This window comes from Gopherus evgoodei, chromosome 7 (assembly GCF_007399415.2).
Source record: "Gopherus evgoodei ecotype Sinaloan lineage chromosome 7, rGopEvg1_v1.p, whole genome shotgun sequence".
Lineage (NCBI taxonomy): Eukaryota > Metazoa > Chordata > Testudines > Testudinidae > Gopherus > Gopherus evgoodei.
The window spans coordinates 54,526,256-54,549,082 of NC_044328.1; the positions used below are offsets into that span (position 1 = coordinate 54,526,256).

Sequence of the window (22,827 nt, forward strand, 5' to 3'; positions counted from 1 at the left end):
TATTCCCTAACGTCCGTCCCCCTGCTCCAACCTGGGATCTTAACCTGGTGTTGTCCCGACTCATGGGGCCCCCCTTTGAGCCGTTAGCTACTTGCTCCCTGCTTTACCTCTCTTGGAAGGCTGCCTTTTTAGTAGCCATCACCTCAGCTAGACGGGTGTCGGAACTCCGAGCCCTTGTGGTAGACCCCCCATATACGGTCTTCCACAAAGACAAGGTGCAGCTTAGACCACACCCTGCCTTTCTACCCAAGGTGGTCTCAGCCTTCCACGTCAACCAAGAGATTTTCCTCCCGGTTTTTTTCCCAAAACCTCACTCCTCAGGCAGGGAGCAGCAGCTCCACTCGCTGGATGTCCGTAGAGCTCTCGCGTTCTACATAGAGAGGACCAAACCCTTCCGCAAATCCCCCCAGCTTTTCGTGGCGGTAGCGGACCGTATGAAAGGGCTTCCTATCTCCTCCCAGAGGTTATCCTCATGGGTTACGTCCTGTATCAGGACCTGTTATGACTTGGCCCATGTCCCTACGGGCCGTGTGACTGCGCATTCTACCAGGGCGCAGGCGTCGTCGCTGGCTTTCCTTGCCCGTGTGCCCATCCAGGAAATCTGTCGGGCAGCGACCTGGTCATCGGTCCACACCTTTGCTTCCCACTACGCCCTGGTACAGCAGTCGAGAGAGGATGCGGCCTTCGGAACTGCAGTGCTCCATGCCGCGACTTCTCACTCCGACCCCACCGCCTAGGTATGGCTTGGGAGTCACCTAACTGGAATGGATGTGAGCAATCACTCGAAGAAGAAAAGACGGTTACTCACCTTTGTAACTGTTGTTCTTCGAGATGTGTTGCTCACATCCATTCCACACCCGCCCTCCTTCCCCACTGTCGGAGTAGCCGGCAAGAAGGAACTGAGGAGCGGGCGGGCCGGCAGGGATATATATTGGGCGCCATGGCGGCGCCACTCCAGGGGGCGACCTGCCGGCCCACTGGAGTTGCTAGGGTAAAAAGTTTCCGACGAACGTGCACGCGCGGCGCGCACACCTAACTGGAATGGATGTGAGCAACACATCTCGAAGAACAACAGTTACAAAGGTGAGTAACCGTCTTCTCACACACAATGGAGTCAAGGAAAAAACCTATGTAAGAAAACCTGTTTCAATTTCAGCCTTCCAAAAGGTTAACAAAGAAAAAGCAACAGACACTGACTGTCAAAATTATGAAATATACAAGGACTATTTCCTTTTAAAGATCAGCAAGGATCATGGTACATAGTAATGGAAAAGAGCTACTAGCTATTAGATTGTCACCACTCTGCAAATACAGTATCTTGCTCCCTGTGACAGTCTACACCCCTAGGGTCAGGGCAGCAGGGCCTAGCAGACAGAGTTTTTGGGGGTGGGGCACCTACCAAGGGGTGTAGCAGCCCCAGTAGCGGGCCCATGGCCCACTCAACTCCACCAGACCCTGACCCAGGGCCCTAACCGTGGCATAGCAACTTGCCACTAACTCAACAGAGGGGTCCTACCAAAACACACTGAGGTTTCCTAGGTGGGTGGTACCACTCCATCACCCTTCCTATGTCACTTCCTACCAGGGTCTACATTGGAGTCTTCCACAAAACATCAGATTCTCTGTGGTCAGTGGCTCCTCCAGTTGTCAGGGTTCAAGTGGGCCCAGCGAGGTTCTGATTCCCAGCACAGTCAGGGACTGCAGCTGGCCCTCTGCAGGAGCTTCCCAGAGAAGGTCTTGCCCCTGCAGCCTCCAGCCCAGAATAAGCTTAATTTCCTCCTTTTTTACTGCTAGAGCATTTGGAGCATGCCCAGTCCTGCCAGGGTGGCAGGACTTCCACTGTCAATAATATGGGCTTAACCCAGTCTGGGCTAGTGCAGGGTAAGCAGACCCAATCACATACCCCCTACAAAGGACATACATTAAACAGACATATTATAGCCCTATCTTGCAATCCGTTCTTATGTGGGTAGTTTTTGCTAATACATTTGGTTCCCAGGGAGTCCTTTATTCATAAAACTATGGATTTCAGTACAGTCTTGAAGAAGGTGAATATTTAATAGGGTTTAGTAGCAGCGCTACAGCAGGTGACATCTGGTGCACTAAACTTTACCCCAGCGGTTGGTGGCTCTCAGGTAAAAGGGTGTGACTTTACATTTACACACACAGTTACGGACTTTAGACAAAAGATTAACAAAAAACTGCAAATATTTTTTAAATTCCCCTCCTTCATAAGAACATAAGAATGGCCATACTGGGTCAGACCAAAGATCCATCCAGCCCAGTATCCTGTCTACTGACAGTGGCCAATGCCAGATGCCCCAGAGGGAATGAACCTAACAGGTAATGATCAAGTGATCTCTCTCCTGCCATCCATCACCACCCTCTGACAAACAGAGGCTAGGGACACCATTCCTTACCCACTCTGGCTAATAGCCATTAATGGACTTAACCTCCATGAATTTATCCAGTTCTCTTTTAAACCCTGTTATAGTCGTAGCCTTCACAACCTCCTCAGGCAAGGAGTTCCACTCGTTGACTGTGCACTATGTGAAGAAGAACTTGCTTTTGTTTGTTTTAAACCTGCTACCCATTCATTTCATTTGGTGGCCCCTAGTTCTTATCTTATGGAAACAAGTAAATAACTTTTCTTTATTCATTTTCTCCACATCACTCATGATTTTATATACCTCTATCATATCCCCCATTAGTGTCCTCTTTTCCAAGCTGAAAAGTCCTCCTCATATGGGACCCTTTCCAAACCCCTAATCATTTTAGTTGTCCTTCTCTGAACCTTTTCTAATGCCAGTATATCTTTTTTGAGATGACGAGACCACATCTGTATGCAGTATTCAAGATGTTGGCATACTATGGATTTATATAAGGGCAATAAGATATTCTCCATCTTATTCTCTATCCCCTTTTTAATGATTCCTAACATCCTGTTTGGTTTTTCAACTGCCGCTGCACACTGCGTGGACGTCTTCAGAGAACTATCCATGATGACTCCAAGATCTTTTTCCTGATTAGTTGTAGCTGAATTATCCCCCATCATATTGTATGTATAGTTGGGGGTTATTTTTCCCAATGTGCATTACTTTATCCACATGAAATTTCATTTGCCATTTTGTTGCCCAATCACTTAGTTTTGTGAGATCTTTTTGAAGTTCTTCACAGTCTGCTTTGATTTTAACTATGTTGAGCAGTTTAGTATCATCTGCAAACTTTGCCACCTCACTATTTACCCCTTTCTCCAGATCATTTATGAATAAGTTGAATATCAATGGTCCTAGGACTGACCCTTAGGGAACACCACTAGTTACCCCTCTCCAGCAGCGGCTCCAGGCACCAGCACACCAAGCACGTGCCTGGGGCGGCAAGCCGCAGGGGGCGCCCTGCCAGTCGCTGTGAGGGCGGCAGTCAGGCTGCTTTCAGTGGCGTGCCTGCAGGAGGTCCACTGGTCCCACGAATTCAGCGGCAATTCGACCACGGGTGCACCGAAGCTGCGGGACCGGCGGATCTCCTGCAGGCAAGCTGCCGAATCCGCAGGACCGGGGACCTCCCGCAGGCGTGCCGCTGAATGCAGCCTGCCTGCCGTTCTTGGGGTGGCGAAAAAGCTAGAGCCACCCCTGCCCCTCTCCATTCTGAAAATTTACCATTTATTCCTACCCTTTGTTCCCTGTCTTTCAACCAGTTCTCAATCCATGAAAGGACCTTCCCTCTTATCCCATGACAGTTTAATTTATGTAAGATTCTTTAGTGAGGGACCTTGTCAAAGGCTTTCTGGAAATCTAAGTACGCTATGTCCACTGGATCCCCCTTGTCCACATGTTTGTTGACCCCTTCAAAGGACTCTAATAGATTAGTACGACATGATTTCCCTTTACAAAAACTATGTTGACTTTTGCCCAACAATTTAGGTTTTTCTACGTGTCTGACAATTTTATTCTTTACTATTGTTTCAACTAATTTGCCCGGTACGGATGTTAGACTTACTGATCTGTAATTGCCGGGATCACCTCTAGAGTCCTTTTTAAATATTGGCGTTACATTAGCTATCTTCCAGTCATTGGGTACAGAAGCCGATTTAAAGGACAGGTTACAAACCATAGTTAGTAATTCCGCAATTTCACGTTTGAATTCTTTCAGACTCTTGGGTGAATGCCATCTGGTCCTGATGACTTGTTACTGTTAAGTTTATCAATTAATTCCAAAACCTCCTCTAGTAACACCTCAATCTCTGGCAATTCCTCAGATTTGTCACCTACAAAAGCCAGCTCAGGTTTGGGAATCTCCCTAGCATCCTCAGCCATGAAGACTGAAGCAAAGAATTAATTTAGTTTCTCCGCAATGACTTTATCATCTTTAAGAGCTCCTTTTGTATCTCAATCGTCCAGGAGCCCCACTGGTTGTTTAGCAGGCTTCCTGCTTCTGATGTACTTAAAAAACATTTTGTTATTACCTTTTGAGTTTTTGGCTAGCTGTTCTTCAGACTCCTTTTTGGCTTTTCTTATTACATTTTTACACTTAATTTGGCAGTGTTTATGCTCCTTTCTATTTACCTCACTAAGATTTGACTTCTACTTTTTAAAAGATACCTTTTTATCTCCCAGCGCTTCTTTTACATAATTAAGCCATGATGTCTCTTTTTTAGTTCTTTTACTGTGTTTTTTAATTTGAGAAGTTGGGCCTCTATTATGGTGTCTTTGAAAAGTGTCCATGCAGCTTGCAGGGATTTCACTCTAGTCACTGTACCTTTTAATTTCTGTTTAACTAACCTTTTCATTTTTGCATAGTTCCCCTTTCTGAAATTAAATGCCACAGTGTTGGGGTGCTGAGGGGTTCTTCGCACCACAGGAATGTTAAATGTTATATTATGGTTACTACTTCCAAGCGGCCCTGTTATAGTTACCTCTTGGACCAGATCCTGCGATCCATTCAGGACTAAATCAAGAATCGCCTCTCCCCTTGTGGGTTCCTGTACCAGCTGCTCCAAGAAGCAGTCATTTAAAGTATCGAGAAATTTTGTCTCTGCATTTGGTCCTGAGGTGACATATACCCAGTCAATATGGGGATCATTGAAATTCCACACTATTGTTGAGTTCTTTATTTTGATAGCCTCTCTAATCTCCCTTAGCATTTCATAGTCACTATTACTGTCCTGGTCAGGTGGTCAATAATAGATCCCTACTGTAATATTCTTATTAGAATATGGAATTACTATCCATAGAGATTCTATGGAACATGTGGATTCATTTAAGATTTTTACTTCATTTGACTCTACATTTTCTTTCACATATAGTCCCCTCCCACCCCCCGCATGGCCTCTTCTGTCCTTCCCACATATTTTGTACTCTGGAATGATTGTGTCCCATCGATTGTCCTCACTCCACCAGGTTTCTGTGATGCCTATTATATCAATATCCCCCTTTAACATGAGGCACTCTAGTTCACCCATCTTATTATTTAGACTTCTAACATTTGTGTACAAGCACTTTAAAAACGTGTCCGTGTTTATATGTCTGCCGTTTTCTGATGTGTCAGATTCTTTTTTATGTGATTGTTTCTTGTCTGATCTAGCCCCTACTTTATCCTCTTCCATCCTCTCCTCCTGACTAAAACCTAGAGAATCTCTATCAATAGACTCTCCTCTAAGAGAAGTCTTTGTCCGATCCACATGCTCCTCTGCAGCAGTGGGCTTTCCCGCATCTCTTAGTTTAAAAACTGCTCTGCAACTTTTTTAATGTTAAGTGCCAGAAGTCTGGTTCCACTTTGGTTTAGGTGGAGCCCATCCCTTCTATACAGGCTCCCCCATCCCAAAACTTTCCCCAGTTCTTAATAAATCTGAACCCCTCCTCTCTACACCATCATCTCATACACGCATTGAGACACTGAAGCTCTGCCTGCCTACCTGGCCCTGCGCATGGAACTGAAAGCATTTTTGAAAATGCCACCATAACTGTCTTGGATTTCAGTCTCTTCCCTAGCAGCCTAAATTTGGCCTCCAGGACATCTCTCCTACGCTTCCCTATGTCATTGGTACCTACATGTACCACGACCACCGGCTCCTCCCCAGCACTACACAGAAGTCTATCTAGATGCCACGAGAGATCCGCAGCCTTCGCACCAGGCAGGCTAGTGACCATATGGTTCTCCAGATCATCACAAACCCAGCTATCTATGTTTCTAATGATCGAATCTCCTATTAGTAACACCTGCCTTTTCCTAGTGACTGGAGTTCCCTCCCCCGGAGTGGTAATCTCAGTGAGAGAGGATATCCCAACACCATCTGGAAGGAGAGTCCCAACTATGCAAAGGTTTCCATCTGCTTCCGTTGACTGCTCTGCTTCCCTGGGCCTTTCATCCTCCTCAACAGCACAGGGGCTGTCTGACCAGAGGTGGGACAAATCTACAGTGTCCTGGAAAGCCTCATGAACATACCTCTCTGCCTCTTTTAGGTCCTCCAGTTCTGCCACCCTGGCCTCCAAAGCCCGTATGCAGTCTCTGAGGGCCAGGAGCTCCTTGCACTGAATGCACACATATGCCACCCGCCCACAGGGCAGGTAATCACACATGCTGCACTCAGCACAATAAACTGGATAGCCCTCAGTCTGCTGCTAGGCTTCTGACTGCATTCTCTCCTACAGCTGCCTAGGTTAATGAAAGGATTTTGTTTAAATAAAAAATATTGAATATAGTTTTGTTTACAGGTTTAAAAGGATCGGAAGTGAACGTTGCCCCCTTCCCATCTCCCTTGCAAAACTCTCCATTAGCAGTCCTGGTCGCAAAGCTCCCTGGTCGCTAGCTCACTGCTTTATAAAGTCCTGGCCTTCTTGATAGCCCCCCGCTAAGGCTCAACCAATTAACAGAGGCTTCTAGCTGTCAAACCTTCCTTTCAAGCTCACAGCACATGGTCCTTCAAACAAACAGGCAGACAGACAAACACAAGCTCAGCACACAGCAGGTAACCCCCAAACACAAACACATACTACAGACAGCCACTTACCCCAAGGGTCCTGTATTTGCTCCTCCTTCACCTGGAGAACTCCCTTGCAAAACTTCCTGTTAGCAGCCCTGTTCACAAAAGGGCTTCCTTTGCGACATATTAAGCAATAAAAGCTGGTCAGAGAAACTTTGATGGAACCATATTCCAGAATATGCCATTCCATCCAAATCAAAATGTTTTGTGAAATTGAGTTGATTTTGCCTGAATTTGATTTGGGAAGAAAACCGGGACTGGAGGTGGGGGTGGTGATTCAAACAATGTCATGTTTTAAATTTTCATTTGGAATAGAGCAGGTGGTGGTGCTTCACTTGGCCCACTTTGGAAGTGGTAGCAGGATTTGAATCCAGGTCTCCCCCCTTACAGGTGGCTGCCCAAACCATTGGGCTAAAAATTATAAGAAAGGCAATCACCTCTTCCTGCTCTTTCTCTCGCTGTTTCGTTAATCTAGTCTTTTAAAATGCTCAGAAGCAAAATCTCTCATGTTGAATGAAACATTTTATGTGACCCAAAATTGATGTTTTTTTAATTTTTTTCAATTCACTGAAAATTCAAAAAAAAATTCAGATTCAGTTCAGCCTAAAGCAGTTGTTTTTTTCACAACTGCCAGCTAATTAAAAATAACTTTTTAAACCAGCTTTAATTATAATACAAAACAAAAAAACAAAAAAGTTTAAAATGAAACAGAATGATTTTGTCAATATGAATCTTTTCAGTTGACCTGAAACAGTTTATTTGTGGGATTTTCCTTCATGGAGAATTTCAGAATTTTTGGTTTTCACTCTAATTCTGGAACAAAGCCAGATTTCAAAATCTCAGTCATTTGCAAAATTGAACTTCTGTCCCATGCACAGCTTAATAAACAAATAATATACCCCCAGGATCCCAAATATTTAATGGAACGTAAGTATGGACTTTAAAATTACAAATGCATTTATATTTAAAAGCATCTAATGGCACTGTGGTTAATGCGGTTTTAGGATGCATCAGGCGAGGTATTTCCAGCAAAGATAAGGAGGTGTTAGTACCGTTATATAAGGCACTGGTGAGACCCCACCTGGAATACTGTGTGCAGTTCTGCTCTCCCATGTTTAAGAAGGATGAATTCAAACTGGAACAGGTTCAGAGACGGGCTACTAGGATGATCCGAGGAATGGAAAACCTGTCATATGAAAGGAGACTCAAAGAGCTTGGCTTGTTTAGTCTAGTCAAAAGAAGGCTGAGGGGGGATATGCTTGCTCTTTATAAATATATCAGAGGGATTAATATTAGGGAGGGAGAGGAATTATTTAAGCTTAATACCAATGTAGATACAAGAACAAATGGGTATAAACTGGACACTAGGAAGTTTATACTTGAAATTAGACGAAGGTTTCTAACCATTAGAGGAGTGAAGTTCTGGAACAGCCTTCCAAGGGGAGTAGTGGGGGCAAAAGACATATCTGGCTTTAAGACTAAGCTTGATAAGTTTATGGAAGGGATGGTATGATGGGACAGCCTAATTTTGGCAACTGATCTTTGATTATCAGCAGATAAGTATGCCCAGTGGTCGGTGATGGGATGTTGGATGGGATGGGATCTGAGTTACTGCAGAGAATTCTTTTCTGAGTGCTGGCTGGTGAGTCTTGCCCACATGCTCAGGGTTTAGCTGATCGCCATATTTGGGGTCGAGAAGGAATTTTCCTCCAGGGCAGATTGGCAGAGGCCCTGGAGGTTTTTCGCCTTCCTCTGCAGCGTGGGGCATGGGTCACTTGCTGGTGGATTCTCTGCAGCTTGAGGTCTTCAAACCACAATTCGAAGACTTCAATAACTCAGACATAGGTTAGGGATTTGTTATAGAAGTGGATGGATAGGGTTCTGTGGCCTGCTTTGTGCAGGGGGTCGGACTAGATGATCACATTGGTCCCTTCTGACCCTAGAATCTATGAGTCTATTGCACTGTATCACTGCATGAGAAACTTATGTTTAATTGTTGAGGCCAGCATTTCATTCACATATGGTCACTGGAGAGAACACCTCATGTCACTCTAGTTACTCCTTAGTCAGCGTAAGGATGACACTAATGGGCTATTAGGGAAATCCCCATTCACCAATCTTCTTAAAGAAAGAATTGTTTCTGCAGTGCAGGAAGCAAAGGTGGAAAAGTGCAAACAAAGCATAATATGACTCCTGCTGTCCCCAGGGAGCCATAAGACATACAGAAATTGTTTTAAATATTCTCAGTTCAGCTCCTCTCTCACTTTCCAGTTAAGCCTTAAGTGCAAGATGTTCACCTTGCATTAATTGCAGGGGTGGCTCCAGGCCCCAGCATGCCAAGCGTGTGCCTGGGGCAGCAAGCCGTGGGGGGCGCTCTGCCGGCGCCGTGAGGGGGCAGGCAGACTGCCTCCGGTGGTTTGCCTGCGGAGGGTCCACTGGTCCCATGGCTTCGGTGGACCTCCCGCAGGTGTGCCTGCGGAGGGTCCGCTGGTCCCGCGACTTTGGAGGACCAAAGCGGCGGGACCAACGGACCCTCCGCAGGCAAGCCACCGGAGGCAGTCTGCCTGCCGCGCTTGGGGCGGCAAAATCCCTAGAGCCGCCCCTGATTAGTTGAAACAGACTCCAAACTTACCTAAAGCAAAGGAGGTGTCATGTGAGAGTAGAGCTGGACAAGACCTGTTAGGTGATGGGAATAAGGTTGTTCTTTCACACCGAGTATTTCTTAGTGCATTCATTTTTCCAGCACACTTTTCTATTAGTTGTTTGCATTGTCATCAATGGTGGTTGCAATGGAAACCTGGGATCCTTATCTCAGGATTTATAAATGAAAGGGAGGAGGAATTTTGTTTTAAGATGAATTATGCGCAGGAGATGAGGAGGCCACCTTGTCCAACTGTGCTGGTCAGATCCCTTTTGAGGTCCTTGCGCATAGGGTTGCCAACCCTCCATGATTGTCCTGGAGTCTCCAAGAATTAAAGATTCATTTTTAATTAAAGATTATGTCATGTGATTAAACCTCCAGGAACACCTCCAACCAAAATTGCATCCCTAGTTGTGAAGCTGACATCACCCTGACTGATCTGGGAATCCTAAAACACTTTTTTCAAAAATATAACTTAGTCGTTCACCTTCTACATTGATCTCTCAGTGATCTGTCTGTGGTCCCCACTTGATCCTGATGGCAGAAGTGAAAGCAAAGGATAAATGATCCAGAGCTACTGAACTCATGTTTTCAGTGCATCTCATGGAGAGAAAAACTGCAAACATGTGACTCATTCTTTCTGTGTGCTTCTGTGATAGAACAAGTAAGGAGAAACACTGTGAATAAAATAATGTTGCCATTGATGGGGTAGACCTTAGACTTCAATACACAAGTGTACAATGGCAATTTCTTCACTTTAAAAAATAGAACAAGTCATGAACATAATTACTAGGACTTGACTATCCAACAAGAGAAGTTTGAGGAAGAAAATGCCTCTGAATTTAGACATTCCCTGAAGGGCAGTGGCCCTCTGTGAACATATGAGTTTTCATTTCGGTTGAGGAACTTCACCTCTTCTATCCACCCCTCCAACTCCAACTATGCTAAATCCAGCAAGTCTTTGTGTTCTGCGATAAATGTCAGAGCTGTAGTTGTTGAGTGCAGAGTTATCTAGATACCTTTTTTTATTTTAAAGTGGTGCTGGTGCCTTTGAAATCTTGCGCAAAGTTAATGTGGAAAAAAAAGTCTCAGCTGGGCGGCATTATGAATGACAAATGCAGCATATCAGTAATGTGTGGAACAGATGATATAGCATGTGAATGACATCCATTATGGTAAGGTGGCAACTAAAAGAGAATAAATGGTGAAAGTGATGGTGCAGTTTAATCAATGAATCCCTTTGCTACAATACAAATGTTTTCCAGAGGAGCCTCAAAGGGATGTGTGTGTGGTTTATGACTGCTTGCTGTATCTCTGCAATTGACATAAAATATTTGCATTGCTCACTGGGTCTGAAACAAATATTCGTAGTCCATACATGTGTACCAGATAAGATACGCAGTGGAAAAGGGAGCACATAGTACTCCACGTGAGGACATAACGCTGATTTATATAATGGCAGTACAGTATTATCAGTATTATTTTTTATTCCATCTTTGGCACACTCCAGTATTTTCTTTTATATTTTTGACCATCCCCCGTTCACTGAGCAGAGGATTTCACTGAGCTGTTCTATTCTGTCCTATCTAGGTTCTTATACCATCCCTTTCTATATAGCATCTGAACACCTTCCAGCAATTCATTAAGTGGCATAATTAATATCTGCTGAGTGTGGTTCATTTTCTCTCCCATGTTCTCTTTAGAGGGAGAATGTGTGTGTGCATGTGCAGTGCAGAGTTTTATTTTGATAGGGCTTTGTTTTTAAATGTACAAGATGCTCTTGTCCGAGACTAATGCAGGTTCGAGCAAGTATTTGATTGAGGGAGGAAAATCAAAACGTGACAGATTGAAATTTCAAACCACGTGGCTGTTTATTAACGGGGATAAGTTACAACTTGGGCTAGGGAAATGTAATTTATCAACTAGAAATACTACCAGAATAAAACCATACACAACTTGAAACAGTCTATTTACATCCAACAACAAGAAACCAAACGATTTATGATCAACTGCTCACTAAAATCCAAAGCAGATACACAAAACTAAGTAAATTGTACACGCATTAATCAAATGTTGTAAAATACACCAAACAACCACAGTAGCAATTAATACAACAATTTGGCTCTCATATACTATATACACAACTTTGCACTAAGGGAAGGGAAAAAGGAAGGAAGAGGCTAAGCAAACAGAGTATTTACACAAAATTAAAATGCACATACCACACTTCAAGGGCAGCTGACCAGCAGTACAGACACTGAGAGCATGACGAATTGGTGGGAAATAATCCAAAAAACAAAACGAAATGACACGACACGAGCCGGCAAAATCCAAAGGAGACCCTGGCTGAAAGGGTGATCAGGCCTTTCAGCTAACACACGGATAATCCCGCTGTTTTTGGTGCGAGACATAGTTTTATTTGAAGACTCTTACTCGTGTCAGCATCTTATTGGTCCCTAGCTCCTTCGCCTACCAGGTTCCGAGCTGGTGCCCTCTACATAAACAGGATCTGCACCCGGCACACTACTCTTTTGCACACAATAACCTACTTTTTTGCACATAGCACTAACTTGACCGACAATTGACCAGACAGACGGTTCGGGAATAGGCACACGGCACTATAACGTTGCACACCGCACCATAGGGTAGCACACAGCACTACGGTGTTGCACACGGTACCAATGTGACCCCTTGACCGACAATTGGCCATACAGACGCCATGTTTCAGCATAGGTTTAGGGTTGCAACAGCTCTGTGTTTGTTAGAAAAGGCAGGTCAAAGAAGTGTGTCTTGCAGAAGATGGTGTGGTTTGTGATGGTCCTTAATTCTTCTGTCCATAATGAAGCCCACAGTCTTTCTCTGAGGAAGAGAGGGGGATTTGTAATATGGCATAAGAACATAAGAACAGCTATACTGGTTCAGACCAATGGTCCATCTAGCCCAGTGTCCTGTCTTCTGACAGTGGCCAATCCCATGTGCATCAGAGGGAATAAAGAGAAGAGTGAATCATCAAGTGATCCATCCCCTGTTGCCCATTCCCAGCTTCTGGCAAACAGAGGCTAGGGACATCATCCCTGCCTATCTTGTCTAATAGTCAGGACGGACCTATCCTCCATGAACTTATCTTATTTTTTTAACCTTGTTATAGTCTTGGCCTTCACAACATCCTCAGGCAAAGAGTTACACAGGTTGATTGTGCGTTGTCTGAAGAAGCAGTACATTAATTTAAACTGTCAGTAACAAAAATCTGTTCAGGTACATGATGCCTAAGGTCAAAATTTACAAAAGTGTCCTATGATTTTGAGATGCCTCAAATTTAGAATGTGCAGCTTAAGACACGGTGGACCTGATTATCAGAAGTGCTGAGCACTTCCAGCTTAGATTGACTTCAACTAGAGTTGTTGGTGCTCAACACCTAGACAATCAGGCTTCGTATATCTAGATCTAGGCACCAAAAAATTGAAGCTTCCCAAAGTTCTCTCTCATGACACGTTTGAATATTTTGGCCTGTCAGCATTGCTAAAAATTAAAAGTTTAATTCAGATTTCCAAGATCTCTCTTAAGTAGGGTTGCCAACTCTTCAGGATTGTCCTGGAGTCTCCTGGAATTAAAATTTAATCTTTAATGAAAGATTATGCCCAGGAATACATCCAACCAAAATTGGCAATCCTACCCTAAAAGCAGAAGGGAAGATCTTGCTTATTGATGGAGACAGAATATTGGTGGTTGACAAGAAGCTAAGCTGAATTCTACATATGGCTTTCACTCTGGATAAAGGATAATTTTTTAGTGCAATATAAAAGGTGTTTGAAAGGATCTTAAAAAAAATAAGAGGCAAAGTTGTTCTCATTATTAATCTTCTTTTGGAATGTTTTGATCCCCAGATCTAAACGTCCAGCTCCAGTTCCAACAGCCACACCTAAAGTTGACTCTCCCAGGCCTGTAATTCCCCATCAGAAGGTATGTAGCATATTATCTCTTTAATGCTTCTTGTTATTTGACTCTAACATAAATCACATAAACATAAATTGGTATCCGGTCTAATCCTCTCCGAGCACTTGGAGCATCTCTGACTTTTTTTTTATTCTGTTCTCTTCTAAGCTGTAGGTAGCTAAGCCTATCAAAGCTTCCCAAAATATACAGTCATTTCCCAAAGCATTTAAGGAAAAACCCTATTAGCATATTGCTCAGCTCAGCTAAAAAAATGACTAAAACTGACAACATGTTGACTTGGCTAGATTAGATGACATAAGGCATTTTACAAGCTTTATTGGTAGCTGTGCCTTCTTGTCAGGTCAGTTAATAAATGTCACACCAAAAAATAGAGGATAATTTAATATAAAGATGAACAGTGAATGATGGGAAAAGTGGATGGCTCAGGTTCCATGGACTAAGTCCATTTCCTAGGATATAGATGTCCAAAAGCCATCACCACTGCTAGCATTCACTGTCTAGTTAGCAACTGTGTCTGCAGTCTCTGTAGGGTGGCCAGAGACTATGAATGGCTGCAATTGTGTATCTTCCTATCCCTAGATATGAGAAGTTGTCTGAGATGGGGAGGGGATATGATAACAGTTTTCAAGTACGTAAAGGTTGTTACAAGGAGGAGAGTGAAAAATTGTTCTCGTTAATCTCTGAGAATAGGACAAGAAGTGATGGGCTTAATTTGCAGGAAGGGAGGTTTAGGTTGGACATTAGGAAAATCTTCCTAACTTTCAGAGTGGTTAATCACTGGAACAAATTGCCTAGCAAAATTGTGAAATCTCTGTCATTGGAGGTTTTTAAGAACGGGTTAGACAAACACCTGTCAGGAATGGTCTTATTATTTAGTCCTGCCCTGAGTGCAGGGCACTGAACTAGATGACCTACTGGGGTCCCTTCCAGTCCTATGCTTCTGTGATTCTATGCAGTGCATTGGCAGTGAAGTGTGGAGGAAATTTGGACTATCAGTGCCCAGGCAGTACTTTTATTGATTGGATAAACAGGGAAGTGCAGTCCCTACTGCCAATCCTACCTATTCTGTGAGGGCTAATTTCACACACACGCACCCAAAGACATAAAATAAGAAACAAGACAAACCATTTCAGATCCCAAATCAATAACAGAATGTACATGTCAGCTTCAAACATTTCTTATAAATACTGTGCATTCCAAATTCTGAGCTCAGGAGGTTTGTGTCTTCCCTGCAAAAGCTGCTGACATATTGAAAGTAATATACAAGATATCATCTTGGGGCAAAATGTTTGCTTTTATTTATTAATTAATTTTGTGAAAATTTGAAAGGAACCTGCTCAGTCATATCATGTCTCTCAAGTGCCTTATGGGTATTTGGGCAGGGAAAGAAGAAATATTAAAACTTATCCTGCAGGGAGTTGTTCCCCTTTATATATTTTTTCTGAAGACTACAGAGGGCACAGAGGGAAAGGAAGAGGAGTCAAAGTGTATGTCCATTTGCTTCATCCAGAGAGATGATGGAAGTATCTGCCTCTTCTCATACTAGAATATTATAGTGCCCACCAGTTGAGACTGTTATTTTGTGGGACAGAAGGTTATTGGAGAGGAAATACGGAATATCACTATGAATTCTCATGGAAAAGAAGAACGTTCCATTCTTTTGTTTAGAACTGACTCCCACTTCACCAGTCCAGTAGGGGTTGTTTTGTTTTGTATTTCCCTGAAAGGAAATTGTCAGAGAATTTTTAGCCTCCAGGGCAGCCTGAGTGACCTGGTAAACTGTTCATCTCTTCATGTATTGGAACTTCTCCAGGGCTTCTACGTGAGACACTGGCTCTCAGGAACATCTGAATGGATGTGACAGAGCTGCATTTGATAACTCCATAATTAACTATACTCCATGTCTGGCAAATGTCAATTAAAAAACTTCCTAAGTAGTCACTTATCTTACCAAAGTTGTTTCTATCTGGTAAATATGCAAGAAGGGGATGGGAAGGAGGTTAAATACATATTATTAATTCTTTAAAATATTGCTGGTTTAAAAAGTCATAAACTTATCTTTGATATGGTTGCTGTTTTAGCCCTTAATAGTGTTAGCCCTTAATAGTGTTATGGGAATTAAAGGTCTTAGATTGCCTAAGCACAGACATTTAGTTTCTAGGTGCATGTCACCTTAAAACTGAACATTCTGTAGGTGAGGGAGTAGGTTAGATGTAGGATTATTTCTGGTGTTTGCTAAGCGTCTTTCAAAGAGCTGGGATGTGGGTCCTATCCCATTTCCAAGTATGCTAAGAGATTTCTCACAGCTGTGGGTCAGGTTGGCTAGATCTCTTGTCTGGGAGTATAATGTGTGGTTAGTAGCAACTAGGAGTGGAAATGATGTTGTTGGGGTAGCATTTCTGGCAGTATTGAAGAGGGTTTTACACCTCAGAGTCATGGTATTCGTCCAAGGTTATACTGGAAAGAAACTGGCAGTTGGAGTTCAGCTTCGGGTGCTTGTCCAGGGATTCTGGGAGACTTGGACAGTTGGAATGGGAATGACAATGCATGTCTTAGAGCAGGGCAACTGGGGGTCAGATGTATATCCAGAGGTTGTGAGGGAGTTCAGTCTCTCTCATGTTGGGCTAGGAGGATTGTAGTAGATGCATGCCAGGTCACGTGTGGTATGTGTAGAGGGAAATTGTCAATGAGTTCAGTAGCTGAAGTGAGTCCTCTTTAATGGTGTATTGGGAGGGAATTATGGTGGGAGTATGAATGTCTTGAATCACTAGAGCAAAGATCTCAAATATGGTATAAAAAAGATCTTACTGATGTAAACTAGAATTTCATGTATGTTGAGGTAAGGTATGTTACAGTAAATATATAGTTAAAATAAAGTTTTGTTTAAAATAAAACTTGTTACTTTTTAAATGGGACACAGAGCTAGGTCTCTAGTTCCAGTTGATCTGATGGCTACTGCAGTGGCCCATATGAAATTTCAGCTCCCAGAGAGGAAGTGGCTGCATGATAAAACCATCATTGCCAAGCTGTCCTATTACCCATGGGGGTAGTCTTTCCGGGTCATGGAAAATGCATGCAGCTAAGGACTCTTGCATGTGCAGACAAGTTCAGTGGCTGATATAAACCATACACATTATTTCTGCTGACACAATTGTAATTCCTGCTAATTTGCAAGCATGTATTTCTTTTCAATTTCTGTCAGCAGCTGATTATATTTTATATAAGAACTCATATTAGGTGCAACTTCAGCCTATTGAAAGGCATAATCAATGTTTTTTTCAGTTTGGTTGGAATGCTCCCGCATCCCTAGTGGAGCCCATTGTCTCCTCATTTTCTTCAGCTAATCTCTGTTTTGAGCTGATGCTTTTTGTGTGAACATCTGTGATTCATGACATCAACTGAGCTCCAGAGCTGCTGGAGGGAATGAAAGTTTGATTGGGGCACAGTTTACACTTTTTGCTTCCCAAACTACTCAAAACAAGATTAATCATTTGCGAGTTAAAGGAAGCTGTTTGCACAGCTCTAGGCATGAAATATTGAAAGAATAGAAGGATATACCCAAGACTGAGAACATTTGTGATTAGAAGTCATTCAAAATGGAGGAAAGAGAGATGGGGACTCTTCCAGAGAATTGAACTAAAGGTTCGTAAATGCTCTGTGTTCATGCAACATTAGGGTTCATAGTTAAGTATCTACAATGCATCTGAGGAAGTGGGTATTCACCCACGAAAGCTCATGCTCCAAAATGTCTGTTAGTCTATAAGGTGCCACAGGATTCTTTGCTGCATCTACAATTGAGGAAGTATGAAATTTAAGGATCAACACACAGCCTTAACTCTGTCCTTTTGCATATAGGCATTATGATGTAGTGTTTATTTATATGATCATATTCTGTACTATTTAGTACTATTTACTATTTGATGCTATAAAATTATTACAGTAAGTAATATGTCTATTATGATAGCTCTCAGAGTTCCAGTCAGAATCTGAGCCTCCTTGTGCTTATGAATAATATATTCTACAACACTGTGAACTTGTATGTAAAATAACCAGCAATCATAGTTGGAGGAAGGATGGTCTTGTTGAATAAAGCACAGAACAGGAGATTTGTGTTTTATTCCTGACTGTGCCACAGACCACTTGTGTGACCCTGGACAAGTCACTTAATTTCTCTGTGCCTCAGTTTACCTGTCTGTGAAGTGGTTATAGTAACAACTAGCTTCTTAATATGGGTGTTGTAAGGCTAAATTAATTAATTAATGATTCTAAAAACTTGAAATCATTCTTGTAGATGTTCAAGGAATCGGTATAATATTCTAGTTAAAGACTGTATCCCAATTCATAGTAAGGTGAGAGTTGACATTACCTTTCATACTTCCTGACTTGAGTGCTTAACAGTGCAGTCTCAACAGTGCATTAACACAGTGCCCTGCTGTGAGTCCCCATACCCAGATGCCCCTTGATCCCACCTTTGTACTAGAGCAGAGTTCACACCATGGAATTAATCCATGCAAGTTAATGTTCATTCAGTCAGCTCTTGTTCACCCTGGTCCATCCGTCCCCACTCCCACATCCCTAACCCACACAACACCTGTAAAGAGACTTCTTTGGGGTGAGGATGAAAGTGGAGCAAGTTGACAAATTGGCATAGTGTTTTGGTACCTCCCACTCTAGAAGCCAGTGATGCCCATGTTGAGGTTCCCCTCCTGTCCCACAGATGAAGGGCAGTGTTCTGCCCTTAGAGAAGTTAGACAAATATTAGAAAGTAAAAAAAAAAGGTTTTACTGAGAACAAAGAACAGGCTAAGCTAATGCTTCATAATAAACTCCTTGCACCTCCAAATGTTCTGTGTTCTCCACTACATAATCATTTTTAAGCTTATTCATTGATGTGGTATCTCACTGTTACACTGGAAAATTCAAATCCAGCTGCCTGACTTCTCCATGGAGCAAGGGATCTCAGCAAGGTGACAGCATCTTTCTCTAGGGAGGAAGCCAATGCCCAGTGTTAGAGCCTCCTCTTCTGGTCAACAGAAAGGTAGCATCAGACTTGTATAGAAGAAGATGTTAGCTCATTTTTCCAGCCACAGGGATCATTTGATGGGGTGGAATTGGGGGTGGGGGGTGAAGATGAGGAACAGGGAAATGTTAGTTAATGCTGACTACTTATCATTTCATTAGATATAATGCTAAGAGATGTTCATTACTAGAAGCCTGACATTCAGATTTCAGAAGTGCAATAAATTTTTCCTTCATTGGTCTGTTCTTGCCACTAGTCTGAAACAAACAGAACAATAATTTAATTTAAAATATACTCTTATGAATGAACCAAATAACAGGTACTTTATCAGTCATGGGAGGAAACAGCCAAATGGAAAATTATACTGATGCTGAAAGTCCATATCCCCATCCTTCCACTTTACTCCACAAATTGCCCCTTGTCTCCAAAAATTCCCAGTCTTAACTTAAAAACCTCAAACATGATCCCCAGGTTTCCAGTGTAAACTGTAGGACATAGTTCTGTTATCCTATGCCAGTAATCAGCTATTACAATAAATCAATACCAATATGCAGTTAAGAAACCTAGCTAGAAAATATTTAAGGAACGTAACCAAAATTCCCCCAAAAGCTAAAGGATGGCAACACCACCAGCCTTCATTTTCGGCCCCGAGGTGGTGGGTCTCAGGCTTTGGCTCTGGTCCTGGGCCACAGCAAGTCTAAGCCAGCCCTGGCAACCCTAGAGTCATGACCCACTTTGTGGTCCCAATCCACAGTTTGAAAATGGCTGATCTAGATCACAGCAAGCACCAGCTCAAAACTTTTGAATGGGAGGGAGCAGGGAGAGGAGGTGAGTTGTCCTTTGCATAGTTTATGGTCTAATTCTCTTACGAAACGCTAATTATTTTTTGTGTGGAATGTGTTACTGAAAATGTCATTATTTCCTTTTTTCAGTATTAACCTTATTTAATCTGTACTTTGCAGCATTAGTAGGAAACCATTTATTGACATTATATTTAACAAAATGCATAATTTTCTATTATTTTCCAGAGTGGGTTTTAGAAAGTTAAGATGTGCTTCTAATGTGAGGCACCAGTAGAAGGTCTTGCATATATATGATATTGGGAGGGCTTCTTGAGACCTTCACAATATTCCATAGTGTCCTAGCTAGAAAAAAACATACAAATCACAGATGTGGAATTATACTCTTAAGATGCAATTTCATGCTCTCTGCCTGTTTAACATCCATTCATTTAAATGGAAGTTATGCACACACATAAAAGAGAAACTATACCTGTTGGTTAATACACCTTCTCGAGTTCTTTCAGCCTACTTGCTAACCATGTTGCATGGCCTTGTTAGCATGACCTGGCGCCTATGAGAACAATGCGATTTAAGGGCTTCATTAATTTTAGGACTGTTTGTGAGAAATTGAATGCTGTGATTTCAGAAAAGTTAGGTCTTAAATTTCTAGCTAATAGCATAGATTTTTGTACTTGTATATTATTGCCTCAAATGGGAGTGACCTCATACCATTCAGATTTCCTTAATTATCATAGGAATGAATGGAAGATATAGTCTATCAAATGATATCTAATTACATCTTCAGCTAATAACAGAAGCTCTTTTGACGTTACATTTTAACTTGTATGTTTCAACTAAAAAAAAATGCCTGATTGTATAGTCCCACCCTATTGAAAGAAGATCAACTGAATGTTCTCTTGAAAGGCTGGGTACTTCAGCCACTAATCTGTTTGTCTCATGTGTATGAATATATGCAGAAAGCGATATAGATCTATTCTTATTGCATGTGTTCTATGATTGCTCTTTTTTTCTTTTCTTGGCCTGCATGTTTGCTACTACAGGACCCTGCTTTGGAAATCAGTGCCAGCAGAACAACCTTCAGTCCTCTAACTAGCACAGCAACTGGGCCTTTGGGTAGTATTTTAGCCACCAATGGAACTTTTTCAGGCTACCTCAGCAAGCAGGAGATCAGCTATTCAAATAGCTCTTCCTTCTTAAAGACCACTGCAGTTAGAACTTCCATGGCCTCTCTGTCTGTGACACCTGACATTTCACCTGCAAAGAGTAACCTAAGTTCAAAACTAAGCCCTGTGTTCACTGATGGCAGTAGTCCTAAACACCAGCTGACCCCTGCAAGGCAATATAACAACCCCATTGGCCTTTACTCAGCAGAGACTCTAAAGGAAATGGCTGAGATGCATAAATTAAGTCTCAAACGAAGGGCTTCAGAAGGTGGACTTCCTAGAGGGTAGGTAACATGATTAATTCAATGTTTCAGTAAGTAAGTAACCACTGAAGAATAAAGTATAAAACCAGTTACTATACTGTGAATTTGTCTTGTAATTATCATTAATGATGTCCTGAAAAATAGTTATTAAACCTTTCCCCACCTCAAACAGGACACATGGTGCTATTTCATAACAACTCTTGGTCTTTGGTATTCTGAATTGTATTACAGATTGGCTACTGGGTATCCTGGCATGAGGAGGAACACTGTGGTTAAGGTACTTGTGACTAAACTAGCGTGTTGGTACTCTCCAATTTAATTCTCTATACTTAATCTGGTTGACCTGAATATCAGCTACAGGCCTGTATGGAAGTTGCTGTAAAAGGGATCTGAAACTACACTTTCCTAAAGAGAAATTGCCTGGAGCAGCTAAGATAACAATCTTAATCTATTGCAGTGAACTTCTGTAACTCCTTCCTCAATGTAGTCACTTTCCAGTGCAAATTGAGATTGAATTATTATTAGTTCTACCCCTTGGTTTGAATGTCATCCAGCTCAAATCTGTGTGGAAAGAAATAATCAATAGTTATTATCCACCTGGTAAGATATAGAGATGATCCCACCTAGTTTGACTTCAGAATATGTAGTTGTTCAGTGCTGTACTGTATTTGTAGAGCAGATATTTTTGCCACAAGCTTGGACTGCATTACAGAAATGTTGAAATAAATGACAGCCATGGGAAAGAGTTACTTTCCCACCCTTCTACTATTATTTATGATTTATTAATTTATAGACAAACCTCTATAAGTCAGTTACCCCAAAGCTGTCTTTATCAGAAGTGAAGTCATGTTGCCCAATGTGTTTTAGGAGAAACAAAGAATTTTCAGCACCCTTATCTGAATAAATCCCATGTCTGCCTTTCTGATTGGATAATTAAGGTTTGATTAAGGAAAAAAGTATTTCAAATAACAATGCAGAAGTATAGTAACAGGTAGATAAAGGGAAAACTTCCCTGAGACACAATTTAGTCACCAAAGCTTTCTTTTTAGCTCAATATAATATACAAAATGAGGGGCTGAGAGCCTGAGGAGAAAAGTACAATAGGGACCTGATTCTCCTTTGCCCGGTACCTTGCATAGTCACTTATATGAGAGCAAAGTGGATGTAAAATGCTATTATTCTGAGTTGATAGTGTTTTACACCAGTATGTACTCAGTTTGCATTAGTGTAAATGACTACACAAGATGCAAGACAATGAGCCTAGCACTCACTAGCACAATCAAGCCCTAGCACTGTAAACTCAAAAGTGCCATCTACATTTGGTTATAAGAGATTTAAATTCAAAGACATTTTTCAGCAGAAACAGACCAAAAAAAGCTTTTGTTTTCATTTACATTTTTCATGAGGAAAAATATCATTTCTCTACCTGCTTTAGCACTCACAGCTCCTTGGCAGCACATCTGATTTTTTTTGTCTTGGCCTCTTCACATCCCTTGTTAACCTTTCTCCTTGTATTTTCCTTTAGGTAAATTTTGGGCAGATGAACTGCCTGAGTATTCCTGCTATGTACTATTACAAAAAAATACACACCATAGAGTTACATCTGCCACTCATTGACATCAGTAGAAGCCTTTTCGTTGATTTCAATAGGCATTGGATCAGGCCACATAATAGAAGCATTTATCTTTAAGGAGGTAAACAAAATATAGACACTGAACTAGCTCCAATGCCCCCTACCTCACAGCACTGCCTTTCTATATGTGCCACTTCTTCCCACATACATGCATAAGCATTCTCAAAAATAATTTAAGCCCCTCTTGATGCACATCTGTGACCTGCTGGTAGTATACCAAGACATAGCATAAGAAGGCTTGACAGAATTCGATTTTAATTTTTTTATAATTTGGATGGATAAAATTGATATTTATTTTTAAACATTTTAATTTTTTTTCAATTTATATTTTCACCATTGTGCAAAATTGCGGGAAATTGGGGCGGAGGTGTC

The 22,827-nt window shown here is 41.9% G+C and overlaps 1 protein-coding gene across 11 annotated transcripts in view; it reads left to right on the top strand.

The window, feature by feature from the left end:
- LDB3 (LIM domain binding 3) overlaps nucleotides 1–22,827 on the top strand; it is a 255,403-nt gene that overhangs the window by 126,219 nt on the left and 106,357 nt on the right. For all 11 annotated transcript variants that reach the window (XM_030569175.1, XM_030569173.1, XM_030569174.1 and 8 more), the window contains one exon: nucleotides 13,505–13,580. In XM_030569175.1, coding sequence (XP_030425035.1) covers nucleotides 13,505–13,580 — 76 coding nt within the window. The remainder of the gene's footprint in view (nucleotides 1–13,504; nucleotides 13,581–22,827) is intronic.